This window comes from Callithrix jacchus, chromosome 11 (assembly GCF_049354715.1).
Source record: "Callithrix jacchus isolate 240 chromosome 11, calJac240_pri, whole genome shotgun sequence".
Taxonomy (NCBI): Eukaryota; Metazoa; Chordata; class Mammalia; order Primates; family Cebidae; genus Callithrix; species Callithrix jacchus.
The window spans coordinates 110263845-110284870 of NC_133512.1; the positions used below are offsets into that span (position 1 = coordinate 110263845).

The window sequence follows — 21026 nt, forward strand, 5'->3', positions numbered from 1 at the left end:
GAAACCAGCATGGGCAACATAGTGAGACACTGTCTCTAAAATTAAAATTAAAAAAATACAAGAGAACAATTTGTTTTCTTATGTGCAGTAAATCAAAGTGACAGAGGCCACATCATTTAACTTCCAAATCAGATATCCTTTATTTGAAAAAGGTGATAATAGTGTTCACCTTATAGGGTAGGCGTAAGGATTAGTTTGGGTAAAATGTGTGAAGTTCAGTGTATACATTGGTAGGCACTTTACGGAGGGGCATTTTGTTCCACTAACAATGGTTTCTATGGTTTTGGTTCAGATTAATAGGAATGGTTCTGTTTAAAGACTAATGTCAGAGTATCTGACCATCTAATAGAAATTTCAAAAAGCTCTAACTGTAAGAAGCTCAGGAGGGTTTAAAGAGCGGGAAACCTCCAGCCTAGACTTAAGTCGCCTTTGTGTGTCCAAGAAGCAGAGCTCTCTGGTCAAGTCTCCAAAGTGGAAGTTTCCTTTAATGTAGGACTGAGAGCTGGGCAAACACTTCTCACCGGGGAAGGCAGCTCTTGAGGATAAAGGACAGGGCACTGGTGAAAAAGAAGGGATGGGAGAAGAGACCCTTTTTGTTGTGTCCTCATCCTGGCCTTGCCTTTGAATTCTGTAGGTGCCGAGCTCTCTCAGACACCTGTCATATGTATGGAGCAGACGCTGGGGGAGCATCAAGCACAGCCAGTATGGGTGCAGCTTCTTCAGCTGTCTGGCTGCACCATAGAAACTATTTGTTTACCAAAGTCCCAGGTATTTCAGGAGGCATCACTGGGGTCAACCTGAAAAGCCCCTGGGGGCTGCAAATAAAAAAAGCCTCTGGAAAATACTTGAACTAGCTGCTTCAGCTGGCTATACAAAGAAATTAGCAATAAAATAATACTGTAATATTGTATGATACTTTAACTGTACAATAATATTTTCATTTATTGTAAGTGTACCATGGTTTTACTAACAATAAAAACATGAATAGAAATAACAATAAATTGTTAATGAAGTGTTCATATAGGAATATGTACTGTGCATATATAATATTATATAAGTAAATATATAATATATATTGTATGTACATATACATTACCTATATATATATATATTATTCGTATATAGATGTATACATATTTCCCAGAGGTTTAGACCCAGGAAACCAGGTCAAGCTTCTTCTCAGGTGCTTCCTGCATAATTAACCACTTTTAGATTTGAGTCTTGGCTGTTCCACATGCATCTGTGACCTTGGGCAATTACTTGATCTCTGAGAGCTTCCAGTTCCTCATCTCTAAAATGAGTACAAAAACTTCTCATATGATTAACACCAGATCTAAGAAAATGCCTGGAATATAAAATGAGCTAGAACAGTGTAAGATATCAATAACCTTATTACTGTAACATGCGAGACTAAGCAAAACATTAAAATGATTTGAGCAATGTCTCAAAAGAAAAGAATAATTGTATTCTATCTGGAATATTTCGTAGTTAGTTTTCTGTACTGAGGAAATGGTCTCAGGTTTTCAGAAGTCTCATTCATTTCAGAAATGCACCAGCTGGGTTTGCAGGACACTTAGGACTCTGCAGAGTGAAGGCTAAAAGCTTGGGAATCTTTAGTCTCTATTACAGTTTTCCATGACAGTAAGTGTTCTACAACCTTGAGTATGCCTCTTTGTCAGGCACTCTGTTAGGAGCTTTTCAAACTCTACTTCTAATCCTGAAATTAGTGCTTGTATAAATATATATATAATTTATAGCAATACTGTGTATATATAAATATGGACTCTCTTTACATATGAGAAGTTAAATAACTTCTTCAAATTTAAATATCTAGAAAGTAAAGAAAAAAATGTTAGAGAGTGAGGGAAGAGTGACCATGTATAAGGCGCTGTCTTAGGTTAACAAATATAGACCTTGTCTTTGTACTTTATTTTTGTTTTGATTTTTATTTGCTTATTTATTTTGAGACAGAGTCTTGTTCTGTCGCCAGGCCGGAGTGCAGAGACCCGGTCTCAGCTCACTGCAATCTCCGACTCCCTAGTTCGAGCAATTCTCCTGCCTCAGCTTCCCGAGTAGCTGGGGTGACAGGCACACGCCACCACACATGGCTAATTTTTATATTTTGAGTTGAGATGGGGTTTCGCCATGTTGGCCAGGCTAGTCTTAAACTCCTGACCTCAGGTGATCTGGCTGCCTCAGTCTTCATACTTTCAAAGCATATATTCTATAGGTGGAGACAAAAATTTATTCAAATAATCTAGCATGCACAAATAAAATTTCAGCTATGAAAATTGCTATGGGAGCTATAGTGGGGATTTGATGTAGTCAGAAAGGTCAGGAAGGTATCCCAGAAAGTTTCATCCTGGATCTCAGATGCAAAGGATACTTAGGAGTTATTCAGGTATTGAAGGGTGAGGAGAGCTTTCTAGGCAAAGTATGATTAAGTGCATGGGCAAAGGTCCTTTGGCATGGTGGGGGCATGATGAAGACAGGTGTGGCTTGTGGCAATGTCGCAGGTGCTATGCAATCACGTGGGAGCGTGGTGAGAGGTGAGGATGGGGAGGAAGGAGGGACTCAGCCATGAAGGGCTTCTAGGCCAGATAAAGGATTCTGGACATTGGCCAAGGAGGGAATCACCCACAGATTTGAAGCAGATTTGCCTTTTGAGAAGACTGCTCTGGTCTCAGTACAGAAGACATATGGGATGGGGTCAGAGGTGATGTGGCAAAATCAGTTAGGCCACCTGCACTGTGTAGAGGTATTAGTGGAAATGGGAGCAGTTGATAGATTTGACAGATTTGATATTTATGAGGTAAAATTGGGAGGACTGGAAGTATCATTAGAGGTGAAAGTCAAAGGTAATGCTTTGGTTTCTATTTTGTGCAACTGAGTAGAAGATAGGTTAGAAAACAGCAGAATGGGGTCAATTTTGTCGGTGAAATCAGGAAGGTAGCCTTGAACATGTTGAGGTTGAGAAAGTGTGAGAAATCCATGAGGGGTACTGAGGTGGGTAGACAATAGTCTATACAGCGCTGGTGTTTCATGGAGAAGCCTAGGATGGAGGTAAGATTTATGTTCCATCACATTTAAGATAATAATAAAAGCTGAGGTTGTAGATGAGATCACATCAGGAGAGGATAATGAAATGAGACAGAGACCAACGTGAAGCATCAAGGACGTTGAACTGCTGATTTCCAGGGAGACTGAAGCAAAATCTTTATGACCATAATGGAGTCTATAGAGAGCATTTGCTTTTGAAAGTGGGGATAAGTGATAAGACTGTAACCAACTTCAAGACTCAAAGAATCTAAGTTTAACATAAACTTGAGCACACAAATACTTCTGAATGAATTCTTCCTGGGACTGGAATTGCTACCACCTCATTGACAAGAACACAGCTCCAAGCCAAGTCACCATGGTATTTCTTGACCTGTGTACACTTGAGAACATTTGATATGAGTTTTTTGTGGGTGTTGACTTGCTTCTTGTTTGAAGAGAAAAAAACCATATTGGGTATCTGTCTTAAAATCAATTATTTGTATAAAGTACACAAAAACAGGAATGCTTCCTGACACATCTAGTCCACTAAATATTGGTCTAAAAACCTGGGCAAACTAGAGTCCATCTATCCAACACTTTAGGAATGCCAGAAATGTAGAGCAGATGGTAGACAGAGTACTCCCAAGCAATTTCCATCTAGTAGATAGAGAAAGCAAAATGAAAAGTCTTGGGCCAGGTGCAGTGGCTCACACCTGTAATCCCAGCACTTTGGGAGGCAGAGTCAGGCGGATCACAAGGTCAGGAGTTCAAAACCAGACTGGCCAATATGGTGAAACCTCATCTCTGCCAAAAAATACACAAAAATCAGCAGGGTGTGGTGGAACATTTCTGTAATCCCAGCTACTCAGGAGGCTGAGGCTGGAGAATTGCTTGAACCCAGGAGGCAGAGGTTGCAGTGAGCCGAGATCACACCACAGCACTCAAGCCTGGGCAATGGAGTGAGACTCCATCTCAAAGAGAATAAAAAAGAAAAGTCTTTAAGGGTAGAGCCAGAGCTCCCACTAATTCATTTTGAAATTAGTACTTAATCAAGTGAGAAAGTTATACTCATTGATAGTCTTTCTTAAACAGTAGTCAGAAGTACCCAGAGTCTGATTTCTAAGATACTCACAGATATATTCTAAACATGATGAATCATTTAATAAGGGGAGTTACAGTGGTTTTTTGTCTTTTTCCCCCCCTTTTTTTGTAGGGAACAGGGTATCGCCATGTTGCTCAGGCAGGTCTCGATCTCCTGGGTTCAAGCCATCTTCTTACCTCTGCCTCCCTAAGTGGTGGGATTACAGGCGTGAGCCACTATGCCTGGTCATGATGAATCATTGTGTGTTTTTTTTAAAGCGCACAATATTTTATTGTTGTATTTGTTGTATTTTCTGACTAGTGGAAGCCTTCATTTAGGGATATAGTTTGGCAAAAGACATCTAAGGACACGGCATGTAAATATTATTCTTCAACTCTTTCTGAGACTTGCCACCACTGTTTCCTCAGTACTGAATTTGGAAGTTGGAACGTCTTTGTATATATGCATCAACACTCGAGCCAATACTCCTTTGGTATGTTGAATATTTTCCATTGGTACGTACCTCATTCCCTGAATTTGCAAGTCATTTTCCATTAAATTCTTAGTACTGTTTCTTTAAACACGTTCTTTCTCTTTTATAAATAAAATGTATAACATATATATAATTATACACACTTGTAAAAATACATGAACTTGATAGTAAAACTAACTATATGTGTATATATATATATCTCCAATTTATATATAAATTTGGATTAACTTTAAAAATCCTGTCAAAAGTTATCTTTATACCATTTGTAGCATATAAAACATATATTTTTAAAAGAATACTAACGTTTTTCAATTTTGCTAGTATGCACATTTTCAATCTTAAATAACCTGTGTGATTTGGAATTCACATACATTTAAATAGCTGTCTTTTATTACAGAATTTTTTAAAGAATAGGATTCTATACTATGCATGTATTTCTCTCAAATGAATCTTACATATCTTACTCATAAAAAAGCAAAGCAGTGGAAACAAATAAGAAAGATAACAGATTCCTTTGTCATTCAAATTTTTAGAAATCATTGTAGATAATGTAACCTTATAATCCTAATTTGTCACTTACATAAAGCACTTTACCTGAACATGACCAAAAAATACCATTTGTTAAAATTTCCTTCCAAGTATATATGCGTACACAAAACACAAACTTTAGCTCCCAATTTCATCATGTCTGAAACTTTTAATAATTTTATTTTCATTCCTTTCTCTCAAGTTTGTGATAGCATAGAGTTTCTCATATATTATGTACCCAACAGTGGGCTCTATAGGCTTTAATTTCTTGATTTATGATCAATCATTAATTATGACTCATTCTCAGCTGCTCACTGTGCATGCCCAGATCTGTCTTAAAACAGAAAAGTCTTGATTACTTCACAGGGTGACCATGGGACAGTGTCCACCACCCTGTGAACAAACTGTTAGAGCCTGTGAGACCAAAGAGACAATTGGTGCATATTGTTCAGAAATAATTACAAATGTCGGTCATTAAATACATAGAATTGCTTTTTTATTGTATGTTATATTTTTGCCCTTTGCTCATATTTTTGCTTTGTTTTGATATTTAGCACATGGTCATTATCAGCAGTTTTCTTGTACAGCCATGTGCCACTTAACAATGTTTGGTCAAGGACAGACACTAAGATGGTGTCCACCTATGACTAGTGGACACTATTCCATAGGATTATAATACTGTAATTGTACTATACTTTTTTATAGTACGATGGTATTTGTGTATCTACAAGTGCCTACAGCATTCAGTACAGCTACTCGCTTTCCTGGTTTGTAGTCCAGACTACAGTGCACAGTAGACTATACTGTATAGCCTAGGTGTGTAGTAGGCTGTGATGGTTAATACTGCTTGTCAACTTGATTGGATTGGAGAATTCAAAGTATTAATCCTGGGTTTGTCTGTGAGGGTGTTGCCAAAAGAGATTAGCACTTGAGTTGGTGGGCTTCGGAAGGCAAATCCACCCCTAATCTGGTGAGTACAATCTAATTAGCTGCCAGTGAATATAAAGTAGGCAGAAAAATGTGAAAAGAGAGATGGGCCTAGCCACCCAGCCCACATCTTTCTCCACGCTGGATGCTTCCTGCCCTCAAACATCGGACTTCGATGTTCTACAGTTTTGAGACTTGGACTGGCTCTCCTTCCTCCTCAGCTTGCAGACAGCCTATTGTGGGACATTGTAATCATGTAAGTTAAGACTTAATAAACTCCCCATATATATATATATATATAAAGTTCTGTCCCTCTAAGGGAACCCTGACTAATATGTAGGCTATACCATATAGATTTGTGTATGTATATGCTAAGATGCTCATACAACATAAAAATTGCCTAATGAAGCATTTCTCAGAATGCATCCCCATTGTTAAAATATGCATGACTGTATTTAAAAAAAATTGGTTATGCTTTCTGAAGTAACAATGTCAACTACAACACAAATTAAAAGTAAGCCTCAGAAAAATAGCAATTTTTTGTTTGCCTCTCAAAACTTTTATAAAAATTACCTTTAAAACAATATTTTAAAAGATAAAAAGATACTAAAAAGAGTGAAGTAGACATAAGAAAAAAAAATAATAAATGGACATAAGAAAAAAATAAAAAAATATTTTTTATTTTTCCAAAGCAAATAAAAAATTTGATAAAAGAAATTCTGTTAACATTTGTTATTTATCTGAGAGAATTGAAGGATAATTTATTTTCTTTTCTCACTAGTACTTCATATTTTATCATTCCTGTTTCGTTCTTAATTTTATTTCTCATGGATTTTTTTCTGCTTAAATACAAACTTGTTCAGGTTATATTTTCCATGCAGGTTAAGTTATCTAGTAGGACTGAGAAAAAAAAGAAATTATATTATTCAACCACTTAGTATTTGGTGTTTGAATTACTTTCATTTACTTCTTTATTAATAATTTTTAGAAGTGAGAGACCAAGAAAATAAAAAGTAATCAGATTGGTAATCTTACTTTTCCTGCAAGATGGAAGATGCATACATGGCTTTCTTGTTTATTAACTCAGGACACATGACATTTTGACCATTTGGTCATCTGTTGCATATTCACAGTAAGCTTCATTTCTAAATTTCTAAATATTCCATAAGTACAAAGAGCTATATGACTAAAAAAAAAAGTCTGAGAGGGATTTTTAAAAGAAATATGCAGAGAAAGCATCAGGTTTTCCTCTCTTCAACCCTCTAAATAGTTATGCTGACATTTCAAGTACCATCACATATAGTAGCATAGTGCTTGAGGATATCCATTGTGAAGACACAAATTTGAAGATATGTTTTATATGTGTTATAACATATTTCTCCGATCTAAGTATGTTTTGTCACCATGACTCCATGTAACCACTGATACACAATGAAGAGATGGCCTGCAGACAACTGGAAGGCTGTTGGTGGCAGACAGAAAACTAAAACTCACTCGTGTGATTCTAACAGGTTTAGAAAACTTTGCAGTGAACTGATCATAGAGCAAAAGAGCAAGCAGAATTTTTTCTTCAACACCACTCAGCTGAACTCTAGAGTTCCATGGCCACTCTAGTAATATTCCTAATGCTTTTGGAAGTAGTAGAAATGTTATACCTCTAGACACTGTCAAGATAGACAGGATGAGACCTGTGTTTGTATGTATGCATGTGTGTGTATTTGCATGGGCTTATGTGTGTTTATGTACCTGAGTACGTATGTTATGTGTGTTTGTGTGTGTGTATTAAGGAAAGGTTGATGGATTACTTCTTAAATGCAATTATTTTTTACTTGCCAGTAATTCTAAACAACATTAGAGCAGAATGATTCATTCTTAATACTCATGAAAAGAAGAAGAATGTGCTTAAATGCACAGTCTATGGAAAAATACATGATGTAGGTGATCATAGAAAAATATATGCTTTAAAATATATTCTTAGTGTAGAAATTATAGATAGAAGTCAAGCAACTATTGTATTTGTCTTTAAACTGTGATATGTGCCGTGGCTTGAGTATGGTGTAAACCCACCAAAACTCATGTTGAGGCTTGGTTCCAAGTGCAGCAGTTTTGAGAGGTGGTGGTAACTTTAAGATATATTTGTGCCATGAGGAATCCCTCCTTCTGAAGAGATTAATGTCCTTTTTCTCGAAAGCATGCATTCTTGCAGGTCCAGGTTAGTTACCATAAAAATAGGTTGTTATAAAGTGAGAATGTCCCTTGTATTTTGCCTCTTTTGCACAGGCTTCTAGCCTGTAATTCCATCCACCATATTAGAGTGCAGCACGAGGCCCTCACTAGGTACAGCAGCCTTGTGTTGAACTTTCCAGCCTCCAGAACCGTGAGCCAAATAAAATGTATTTTCCTTGTACATTGCCCAGTCTCAAATATGCTGTTATACCAACAGAAAACAAATGAAGACAATAAGCTAATGGTTCTTCAAGTAAATTATCAATATGGTTATTTTTAATCCCTGGTGTTAAGAGCATGGCACTAAAAGCTTCCCAAGAGAGAAAATATTGGAAACATGATATGAGGTGGAAAATTCTTCCTTAATCATGGCAAGATGTTTTTGCTGTCTTGGTATTTGCTATCATCTAGTCAGGAATAGCATCTGAAACTCATCAATATAGAATTCAATTTAAATTCTCAAAAATGAAATGAGAACACTGGAACGATATAAAACTAATAGGAATTGATATAACATTCAAATATTTTTTCTTTTTCTAGAAATGACTCTGATATAGACAAAGACATCAATTCACAGGGTGAATTTTGTTGTAGGTAAAATTTAGAAGTAAATAGACATAGAATTATGCCTTAAAATTAGAAAAAAAACGAATTAATTAAAAAATATTACCACTGCATGACTTGGTATCTAAAATGTATAATAGTAATCCTTTACATGTTCAGTATTTACACATTTTATATTAAAATGTAAACATGTTTTGGAATTGCATGTCCAGGGTCAACTAATATCAAAACTGTATTAGCTAACTACAGATTCGTGCTAGTGAATCAATACAAATGTTCTGGGTAGTCGAGAGGAAAACAAGGAAAGGAAGAGGATTGCTATTGAGAAAATATAGGCCACTTAGAAAAAAACTATCCACTTTAAAATTTCATGAGGAAACTTCTAATATTATACATTACTTCATTAAACATTTTTGGAATTTCATGTATGAAATGTTGTATTGGACCCAAATTGAAACAGTGGTTTATAAAATATGGTGCTTATATAAATTTTACCTTGTTTGTCAGAATAAAAAACATTCTGAAGGTCATCCTCTTCTCCCAGTATGATTATTTTTTATTCCACTAAAATCAGTTAATTTGGAAGAGAGTGAAACTGTATGAGAAAGGGTTGGTTGCAGCCTCATCAAGTAATCAGACATGAGATCAACACAGCTGTTGGAACAGTACCAGCTGGGAAGATTCTAGTCAGAACAGGCCTGTCAGGGGCACAGGCGAATAAAGCATTGTTGTTACATGGAGTGATAGCAGAAAAATTATTAATTTATTCCTGTAATAGATATTTCAAATCAGTGCCCTGATCTTAAAGATCGTAAAACAGTTTAATCTTAATATGGGATTCTGGCTATTCTTAAATCCCTTCCTTCAAATGCAAATACTATTTTCTTTGAAAATTGGGCATATAAAATCAACTTTTGTTACTCAGAAGCAACATATACCATATTGCATATTAAGAGTTTGTGTATAATATATTTATTTGCATACAGAAATATGTATTTCTATTGTACATTTTATTATTTATTTATAGAATATATATTTATATTTAGCTCATAGCATATTCCAGGAAGATACATTAAATATGCACACATTTCATGCTACAGCGTGCACCCTTTAAGAGAAGCATTTTTAAGAGGCATGGTATTGAATATACATGCTGAGAATACACTTTGCACAATTTCATCCAGCTTTGGGTGCTTTCCTAATCTATTTGCAACACCGGTGCTATGGTTGTTGAAAGGGATATTATCAAACTGGGGTGAGGGAGGAAACTATCAATGAACTAAGTAGGAGAAAATAAAAACAGACTGCTTTGCTGAGTAATTGTTGCCATCATTTTAAATTCCCATCTCTCCCAGTGTCAGATCTTCAGGTTCAAAAAAGCAATGGATGAACAAAGAGCAGGAGTATGCTGAACCTCCAGCCTGTACATCTGAAACCAGGAAGGTTTTCCCTTGTGGCATCTCATATTGATTACTGTGTCCTAATACTTGGGAGCTGGCATTAAATTATGATGACCTGGTAAAAGGGAAGTCATTCCTTTTTTCCCAAGAAATGAACAGACATTTTCCATATTCTTAATCTCCTCTTCTTTTAAGATCACTCTGGAATATCTGCGTTATTGCTATGAAGAGAGAAGAAATAAAGACCTTACAGATATTCATTCTTTCCAGTAAATGTGAAAGATAAATGATATTGTTTCTGAGAGAGGCTTTTAATATTATTTGAAAAGAAAAATTGTAGCTCCGATAGAAACTGACCATATCAACTACAAATGTTTTGATGGCCAACTACTGCATCCTCAATTGACTGAATTTATGGCAATCATAATTGAACATTAAGATGCTGGGAAAAAGATGGGTTATATGCATAATTTGGTGAGTTTTGATATATAGATTTGGCCTGAGTTCCCAATCTTTGACTGACACATACACCAGACTGGAGAGAAAAGTGTTCCTGATACATGATTGGTGAGCAATTTGCATTGATATTCTAAAAATGATGCAGGATTATTTTCCCATTAATAAGAGGCAAGCTTTAGAAATCCCTCAAAGTAGACAAGAGTTTCTCAACCTTGGCAATAGTGACATTTTGAGCCAAATAATATTCTTTTAAAGGGGGTAGGGGAAAATGTCCTGTGCATTATAGGGTATTTAGCAGCATTCCCAGCCTCTACGCACTAGATACCGTTAGCCTTCCTCTCAGCTGCGGAACCAAAAATGTCTCTACACATTGTTAAGTGTCCCCTGTCAGAAGGAGGGGAATTGTCTCTGTTTGAGAGCCACGGAAATAGAAAAATCCAGCAGTGTTTAATAAAAATCCTTGAATATAATCTCCATATCTCTCCAATCATCTATCATTTTCCTTATTCCTTCATTGTTCTGATCTGTTTGACAGTTTCCATGGTGTCAGTCTATCTTCAATTTCTTTCTTTAACTTGACAGTTTCTCTTTCAATAAGGTTGCGGTGGCTGTGGCAAGGATCAAGAACAGAGAGAAGAAAAGGGAGGCTACAACGTAGTGGAGACAAAGACAGCTTCACTCATGGTGAGTTGTGTTGTTAGAGTAAACAAATAAAACCCTAAATCCTGAATCCTTGACATCAAAGGGTTCTTCCCAACTGAAGCGGAATCTACATTACCAAAATACAATAAATTAAAAAGGGAAATATTTGGCCAGACAATTCTCTGTCTTTCAGAAAGTCGAGGAGCCCATTGTCTTGATGTTATTTCCACTCAATTGATTCACTCATTTGAAGAAACAATGTGAACATAAATACAAATTTAAATCTAAAAGTTCATGTTGAAGTAACTGTAGGTAAGAGAATCTATAAACAGATGCTGTCGGTTTAAATATGGAAGATTACTTTGGGGGTTAATGATTGAAGTTATTTAAATAGGAAAATGTTTTTATGAAGGATAATCAAATATAAATACTGCTATCATTTTGCTTCTTACTAACTGACAACTTTTTTTGTCATTTTTTTCCTTGTGCTTTTCCCCCCTTAATTCTCCAAATTGTTGAAGTGACATCAATGAGGCCAATCATTCAAAATAACTCTTATAAGTGCTAGGTCTAATATTGACAAATTTATCAGGAAACTAACATTCATACTACTGGACAAGATATCATAAATCTAAAATCCAAAATATGAAATTTGAAAATACATTTATAATTTGATTCCTATCGAGTGAGACATTTTTAGAAAATCTCATTGGAAAACTACAGCAAATCGTGTAAGAAAAATATAAAGGATAAAAATAACTAGTTATATGTGAATCAGTATAATCCTAATCCTATATTTATTTGGACTACCAAATAAAAAGTTTCCACATGGCAAGATTCTATATAATGCTACCACTTAGATAATAGTTACTGACATGATTGTTATGGTCTGGAATTAGATGGTGAGACGTGGCATGGCAACAGCCACCTACAATCCTTCTGTCAGATTCTGTGAGCTCGTTTGGCCTCTATTTAGTTAGCCACTACATTTCTGTCACAAAGATTACTATAATTCTATTGATAAGAGAATTTTGAAGCTAAATAATGTTAGGGAGAATTGACAATTTAAGGAATATGTAATTGTATTTAAGATCTCTTTTTTCCCCCTTTTACTGGGTCATAGAAAATTGCAGACGAGCTCACTTGATTATAATTTGAATATCGTCCTTTAGCAGGCATGGGATAGAGGGTCCTATTCTCTAGGGACTGACCCAGAAATCATTGGTGCTAAGTGAGTATATCAATGCTGTTCAGGATTCCAACGAAATAAAACAGTATCCCTTTCTGCTGACCAAGTCAGGAGTTGATTTTCTATAAGTTAACATTTCATACACAGGTCAGGCAGATTCAGGTTGAAATAGAATGTCCTAAACTTCTAATTTTTAATCTTAAAATTCATCTGATTTTAATAAACTTTTTCCAACTAGATTGGCCATTATTTAACTTGATGAAACATCGATTTTACAATGACTTTGGGTTCTTCAACATGTTTATGCTTTAGGTAGGATATTCTGTTGAAATAAAAGACTATTTGGGAGAAAATCAGATTGGTTTAAACATTTTGCATATCAGATCATAAGTGTACTAAATCCTTATAGGCCTCGATACCCCCAACGAATGCAAAGGACACAGTGAGGAGGGGTGAAATGTCCATTTTCATGGCTGTTTCTGGCTGGACTTAGTGAAAGTCTTGTAGGTTTTGCCTATAAACAGTATAGAACAGGGATGTACAAAATAATGGCATAACAAGAAGCAAAGTGGTGTGACCTAGTTTGGTTTTTTGTTTGTTTGCTTTCTTTTCATGGTGGGAAAAAGAAAGGCAAAAAATAAACATTTATTACATTGCAATCCTCTAAATAGAACCGTAACAAAAGAATAAAATAGGCTTAACACTCCGGAGACAATTTCTGCATCCTTCTTTGATTTTCTTTCTTTACCTCCCTATTGTATAGTGCCTATTTCTTTGTGTTTAAATCTCCATGTTTACCTTTTAACTGGGGCATTTCCTTCTCTTAAGGACACATGAGAACAACAACAACAAAAGAAACAAAAAAGGAACAAGGTTATTCCTCTTGTGCAGAGACGGTCAAAATTGTAGATTCAGAAGCCCTTCTTCAAGAGAGTATGAGAAAGAGTAGATCGTTCCTTAAATCCACAACCCCAACATGTTTCTTTCATTGTCTCATTGCTCCTAATACTCACAGTTTATAAGGTGCAATTTTTGCAAACTGGAGCCTAGGCGTGATAAGTATGTCACTGCTGGGCTCCTGAATTGCACGTTTTGTAATCAGAGTATAAAGTGCAATGTCAGAGATTTGAAAACCAGGAGCTCTTTTATCCCTTTTATTCTTCTCAAGCTCCCCTTGCCCACTTCTTTCTTTTTCAAAGATGTTTTACCTTGTAGCGCCTATGTTCTTATAATGACACATGAGAAGGTGTTTAAAGGTCTTCTTGAAGGTGGCATTACAAAGTGCATAGCAGGCGGGGTTGATAGTGCTATTGATGTAACAAAGCCAGTAACCAATTGTCCACACAGTGTTGGGGATGCAAGGTGCACAAAAGGTGTTGATGAGCACCATGACATTGTACGGGGCCCAAGTGATGATGAAAGCCAACAGAATAGCCAAGATTGTCCTGGTGACTTTCTTTTCCCGGGAAGGAGGAGGCTTCTTTTTTGCAGGCTGCTTAGTCATCTTCACAATCTTGCGGGCTACAATGTTCTGCTTTTCATCTCCGTTCTGACCTGAAGACCCCACTACCTCCACGGTGGTATTGGTTGGGGTACATGAGTCACTTTTTTGGGTCTTGGTGCCAATTTTGATGCAGGTTTGCTTAGAGTTTTCATCTTTGGAATGGCTCAGGGAAGTGGAAACTGTGTTTTCATCCTGGGTTATTTCATCATCTCTCATGTTAGAGGCAACAGCACTGACTGAGGTGGAGTCATTGGAGCTCTCTTTCTCCTCTCCCTGAACACAGTTTTCCGTCACAGCATCTCTGGGGGCTTTGCCATTCTGGATTTTGTTGTGCTCCAGGCCATCGTCACGGCTGGGCATGTTGTTATTGTTTGGCTTCACTATCCTTCCTTGTACGAGACTTGGAGAAACAGGGTCTTGGTTGGCCACAGGCTCCTTCTTGTCCTTCTTTATCCTGCTCTTGCTGGCTCGGGATATGTGCCAATATAGCACAGTCATGATGATCACTGGCAAATAGAAGGCTGCAATGGCCGTGCCAAAGGTGACAGCAGCATTGGAAAAAAACTGAATGTAGCACTCCCCATCCTCCACAGTTCTCACCCCTACAATGAACTGCCAGAAGAGAATGGCCGGAGCCCAGAGGATGAAAGAGAGGACCCAGGCAGCTGCAATCATCATACCTGCCATTTTTGTGGTCCGCTTGACTGGGTAGGTCAGAGGTTTTGTGACACAGAAGTACCTGTCAAAGCTGATGATGAGCAGATTCATAACTGAGGCATTGCTGACCACATAGTCCAGGGCTAGCCAAAGGTCACACACCACAGGTCCCAAAGGCCAGTAGCCAATCACAGTGTAGAGGGTGTACAAGTTCATGGAGAAAACACCTATGATAAGGTCAGCGCAGGCCAAGCTGAACAAAAAGTAATTGTTGACGGTCTGGAGGTGGCGGTTGACTTTAATGGAAACCATGACTAGGATGTTCCCGATAATGGTCACCAAACTGAGGGATCCAGCCACCAGGACAATAAACACCACTTCAAATGTCTTATAAGGACTGCTAAGAGCCAGGCTATTGTTAGAGGAGTTTGTTGAGTTATTCATTTTGTGTTCTGTAATCAGTAGCCAAGTAGCAAATAGACATTTAAACCTGCAAGGAAATAGAATAAAATTAATAAACATAATATAAACATTGCTTTAAAATACATACTATTGTTGCCTTTTAAGTTACATAATTTTCTCCCAAATCTCCCTTCCTCTGCATGATTACTGTGTCTACCTGCCTCAATCCCCCATATAAAAAGCAAGACCTTTAAATGAAGTATTTGAAAGGATCTTTCCGGCTGGCAATGAATTTGAAGACCAATAATGTTTTGAATATGTCCTTATCTAGATAAGAGTATCTACCTACCTATCTACCTATCTCATCAATTTAATGAAACTTAGTATAATACTGATAAATTGAATTAAATAAACCAAAATTACAAACAACATTTTCTAAAACATCAAGAGATTTCTGGAATAGACATAAAAATTAATAAGTAAATAAAAGGACACAATCATGGAAGAAAGCACAGAATGTACGAAATTGAACGTGTGACTTTTATAGTTAAGAGTGCCTTTCCGGGCCAGGCGCGGTGGCTCAAGCCTGTAATCCCAGCACTTTGGGAGGCCGAGGTGGGTGGATCACAAGGTCAAGAGATCGAGACCATCCTGGTCAACATAGTGAAACCCCGTCTCTACTAAAAATACAAAAAATTAGCAGGTGGCGCGTGCCTGTAATCCCAGCTACTCGGGAGGCTGAGGCAGGAGAATTGCCAGAACCCAGGAGGCGGAGCTTGCCGTGAGCCGAGATCCCGCCATTGCACTCCAGCCTGGGTAACAAGAGCGAAACTCCATCTCAAAAAATAAAAGAGTGCCTTTCCTCGTGGAAGCTCTAAGCCTTTTTCACAATAATACTGAGAATGATGAAAATAAAGATAATATGATAATATTTTATTAGCTGAAATACAATCTTTAGTTTGAAGAATTATTTTTCTCTGGCCTCTATTTTATTTCATACTTGTAATCAGTATTACATAGCATTTCCAATATTCCATATCTTACCAAAGAATATTTGCTTATTAAATGCATATTAAACTCAATAAGCCAAAATTATGCATAAGACTTTCCAAAGCATAAAGAGATTTCTGGAATAGGCATACAAATTAATACATCAATAAGAAGACAGAATTATGGTAGAAAGTACCACTTTTCTGGATCTTTTATTTTTCAAACCACTATCAAATCTACTGTCTTACTATTTTTTTCTGCCAAACATTTTGTTTTGTAGAAGGAACTAAGGCTCAGAAAGATGAAATCTCAGTGTGTTCAATCATTCCTTCTTTCACTTTGTGCTCATATATCTGTTGAGCAGCTTGTCTTAATTAGGTATTGTGGACATTCAGTGATGATTAAAACAAGGTCTCTGCCTGGTGGCAGACATAGATTGATGAAGAAGCAATTACTAATCCTGAGTGCACTTCATGTTTCCCTGTCCTGCTGTGTGTCAGGAAACACATAATGGTCATTTTTGAGATAATATCATTGAAGTCTGGTGACAATTGAGTGATATTTTATAAAGGAAAATGCATATTGGGGATTTAGAAAAGAAAGTTAAGAATTCATCAGAGAGATATGAAACATTTCTGGAGAAACAGCATCTGAAGGAGAGACTAGCTCAAGTTTCACCTCTTCTTGAAAAAATTGCTGTGAGTTGTCAAAATAAGCATTACCAAGAAATTAAAATTTGGGAATATTGATTAATTTGGATGCTATTAATTACAAAGTAATTGCTATAAAAAATGGGTAGGGCAATGGTTTGCCCTTAAAATCCATGTAGAAAATAATTTGGTAAGCAACTACATAACACAAATAATATTTAAATGAATAATTAATTCTGCTTTGGAAAGCCAATTGTTTTCCAATATTTTCTTGGACAAAACCCAAACAATGAGATTTGGCCTTCATAAAATAAAACCTGAAATTCAGAAGCTGAAAGGAAAATATATGTAACAATTGCATATTTCTTTAAAATGTTTGCATAGAACAAAAAAGTCAAAATAATAATTGAGAAACAATGTTTGTAAAGTGCATAATAGAAAATTATCCAATGTCTTTAATATAATACAGTTTTGGGAAAAAAGGAAAGATGAGAGAGGAATAATCTAAAACGTTGTTGTAGTAGTTAAATCAAAGAAAAATTAAACACTAATGACCTTTAAACATATAAAATGATACTCAACCTCAACAGTATAAAGGTGCTAATCTAAACAATGAAAAACATTTTTTTCCATCCATCGTATTAATGGTAGTGTTGAATACTTTTGGTGGGACTAGGGGGATAATCACTATGAAGGGCAGTTTATCTATATGTATACAACTTTAAATCTATATCTAAAAAAATTTATTAAGAAACACTTGTCTCAGGAATGCCACATATAGGAATGTATCTTTCAGATATAAGAATGTGCAAAGAGGTCTACTCAAGTATGTTCACTCAGAAATGTTGTTATAGCAAACAAATCCCTAGAAATATTAAAACTATTCATCGACAAGAGATGATAAAGATATAATATTTTATTAGCTAAAATACAATCTTTAGTTTGGAGAATTATTTTCCTCTGGCCTCTATTTATGTCATGAGAGTTCATTGACAGAACTCTCACTCTACCTGCATCTTATTATTTATTTATGTTCACTCAGAAATGTTGTTATAGCAAACAAATCCCTAGAAATATTAAAACTATTCATCGACAAGAGATTGGTTGAATATATTATGAAATATTATGTAGCTATTGAAACAGGTAGCTATTTGTGTCCTGGCATTGCTGGGGAAAGCTGTATAGTAGAAGATGACATAGTCATAGTGAGACATAGATTATTATAGAATATAATTATATTTAATCAAAAAGGTGATTATATGTAATATTACATATGTATGTATTATATGTCTGCAACTTATTGGGAAATATTGAAGAGTTTAATAAGGGAAATGATGTTAATGGAATGCAACTTAGATCAGTTGAATTATTTCAATTGCATTTCTTTTTGACTCCTTTTTGCAATTAATCACACAATTGTGTATTCATGGTAATTTATTTGAACAAAAACATTCATTATTCCAGTTCTTATTTCAATGATTTCTTAATAGCTCATGTAACTATAAGATGAGAATTGTGATTTGCTTATATGCAGCATTTTCTCTGTTTATTAGATCAATTCATGAGCATTTGGAGCTGAGCTATATGTGTACCTGTTTCATGAAATGTTAATGTAAATCCACCTAATATGAAAAATACCAAAAATCTATTTATTGGCTCTGCATTTAAATTACTTATTCATAGTTTTGATATAGCATAGGACTTTTTAAAACTCTAGTTTTTAAAAGATTTTTGATAATTTCCTCTGGAGAATAGGAACACCTTATGTTTAAAAGTAGGGATTTGAAAACAACTAGTTTGACCCTTTATTTTATAGATTAAAATATCATAAGAATAACTAAGTGATTTGTCCATATTTGGTGCTAATAGTAATAAGCATTATTATGACAGAACTCTATGACTCTCACTCTACCTGCATCTTATTATTTATTTATGTATTCATTCATTTTGTTTATTATCCTCCTTTCTCCGCTTCCTTCTTATTTACCATGGGCATATATTACTTTGTCAGTTTAAGGAAATTAACTAAAAGAAAATACAGTCTTAGGGCTCTCAAGTATACATGTCAACCATATCCTCAAAGACATAATCTCAAATGCCAAAATCCTGAATATTGAATTCTCAAAAGATCAAAATTCCTGCGGATCTAAATTGCTAAAGTCCAAAAATCTCCAAAATTACAATCCCAAAAGATTAAAATTCTGAATGTTGAAATCTTGAAAGCCAAATTCTGGAAGAGGGATTAGCATTTCGCTTGTATGCAGGATAGTTGCATCATGTTGCCTGGATCACATTAGATGGAACCGTCACCTTGTTATTGTCTTTATTTGGAAATAACAAGTAGTTTAAGGAGATGTATATGAGCATTAGGTTGACAAGGGGTGGACTTGTGAACTTAATTTTAGGTGTCAACTTGGCTGAATTAAGGAATACCTAAAATATCTAAATTAATATTTTATCAATACTTGTGTCTGTGAGGCTGTTTCTAGAAGAAATTTGTGTTTGAGTGAGTGAACTAGATGAGAAATTTGCCCTCAGTGTTGGAGTGCACCATCCAGTTGGCAAGAGCTCAGTGAGAATAAATTCAGAAGGTGGCTTGATCTCGCTCTCAAACTGTAATAGACTTCTTCTGCTGTGTTGGACATCAGCATTCCAGCCAGACTAGGCTGAACTCCAGGACTTACACCAGCATCCCCAAGGTGCTGAGGCTTTCGATCTCAAACTGACAGTTACACCATCCTTCTCCCTAGTTCTGAGGCCTTTGGACTTAGCCTGAGCCATGCATCCTGGGGCCTCAGGATTTTAGATGGTTTGTCATGGGATTTCTCAGCCACCGTAAACACATGAGTCAATTCTCCTAATAAATCCCCTCTCATATATGTCTATACATATCCTATTGGTTCTGTCTCTCCGGAGATTCCTAACCAATATAGATTTGGTATTAGAGAAGCTGAATATCATACTACAAATATACGTTATCTCACTTAACATTAACAACTGTATAAAATATATGGAACAGTTTCTAACATCCCCTTTATGTGATAAAGAAAACTGAGATTGCACAAGTGGTTAAAGCAACTTCTTCTCGATCACAGTCACAGAGCTAATGAGAAAATAATCTACAACTAAAATCAACAACCTTACCTTGCAGTGTGTACTTGCTCTGTTTCCCTCCCCCTTTAAAAAATTATACTATATCCAGTAATGTGTGGAATTGTTAGGCAGCAGGACAATGATGAACTGCACTCAGAGGTTGCTAGTTTAAGATATTTGGTTTTTGATAAACTGAAATTCTTGCTCAGGTAGAACGCAACAAATTTATGTAATATTAATAAATTTAGTTGCTAATAGAGTCCGTGAATTTTTAGAGTTATCTTTCTTGATTATACTAATGCTGTATGTAAAATTAGAAAACATTTCTCTTAGAAGCAATTACAAGCAGTTGAAGGCTGTCACTTCTCTCACCATGATGCACAGGCCATGTAGACTCGTTCCTCTTCCTCTAAAGAAAGCAGTTTCCTCCTGTAAATTGCACTCCAATTCTACTCTTTGAGTTTCTGTAAAAGGTTTCGGTTCTAGTCTGGCATTATAGCATGGTGTTAAAGCAAGAACAGTTGCATCATTGATGAAATAACATCATCGCAAGAAACTACACAATGAAGATGGCCTTCAAGATCTCAGCATCTTAAGACAGCAAGTGTACAGCATTAGCCAATTTGGTATTTTACAGTCTAGTTTGTGACTAAGTCCTGGAAGTACTATGGAAACTTATAAGACAATGTTTCTGCCCTCAGTTTCTTCACTCCTTGACTTCCTGTACAGGGAAGACAGACCACAGTTTAACATCTTCCTTGAAAAGGTGTGGGTGCTAATCTTTACTCTTAATCATTAGCTGTGTGACTCTGATCATGTCATTTATATTTAATGAACCTCAATTTTCTTTTTTCTCAAACAGGAATAATAACCCTCTTTTTCTTTCAGAGTGTGGTAAGGAGGAAAGTGAGATAATGTCTCTGAACTATGATAATTAGTATTAAGTATTAAAAAAATGCTGTAATGTTAAAATTTGCCAGATGAGTATAAAATTATCACCGTTCTTAAGAGTGAACAGAAAATTATGTGTATGTGTGTGTATCAGGAATCTTAAGAGTGGGAAGGTGTGGGGAACGGGGGTAGAGGTAATACTAAATTGTTATCAATATTAGATTATCAGTAACATTAAATAATCAATACTACTGATAATGATAATTAACATGTCTTGAGCATAATTACTCT

General features: G+C 35.9%; 1 protein-coding gene across 8 annotated transcripts in view; it reads right to left on the reverse strand.

Annotated features, from left to right (window-relative positions):
- Window positions 1-9807: 9807 nt before the first annotated feature.
- CHRM2 (cholinergic receptor muscarinic 2) overlaps window positions 9808-21026 on the reverse strand; it is a 144652-nt gene continuing 133433 nt past the window's right edge. For all 8 annotated transcript variants that reach the window (XM_002751954.7, XM_035254673.3, XM_009003003.6 and 5 more), the window contains one exon: window positions 9808-15199. In XM_002751954.7, the coding sequence (XP_002752000.1) occupies window positions 13753-15153 (1401 nt within the window). In that variant the 5' untranslated portion in view covers window positions 15154-15199 and the 3' untranslated portion in view covers window positions 9808-13752. The remainder of the gene's footprint in view (window positions 15200-21026) is intronic.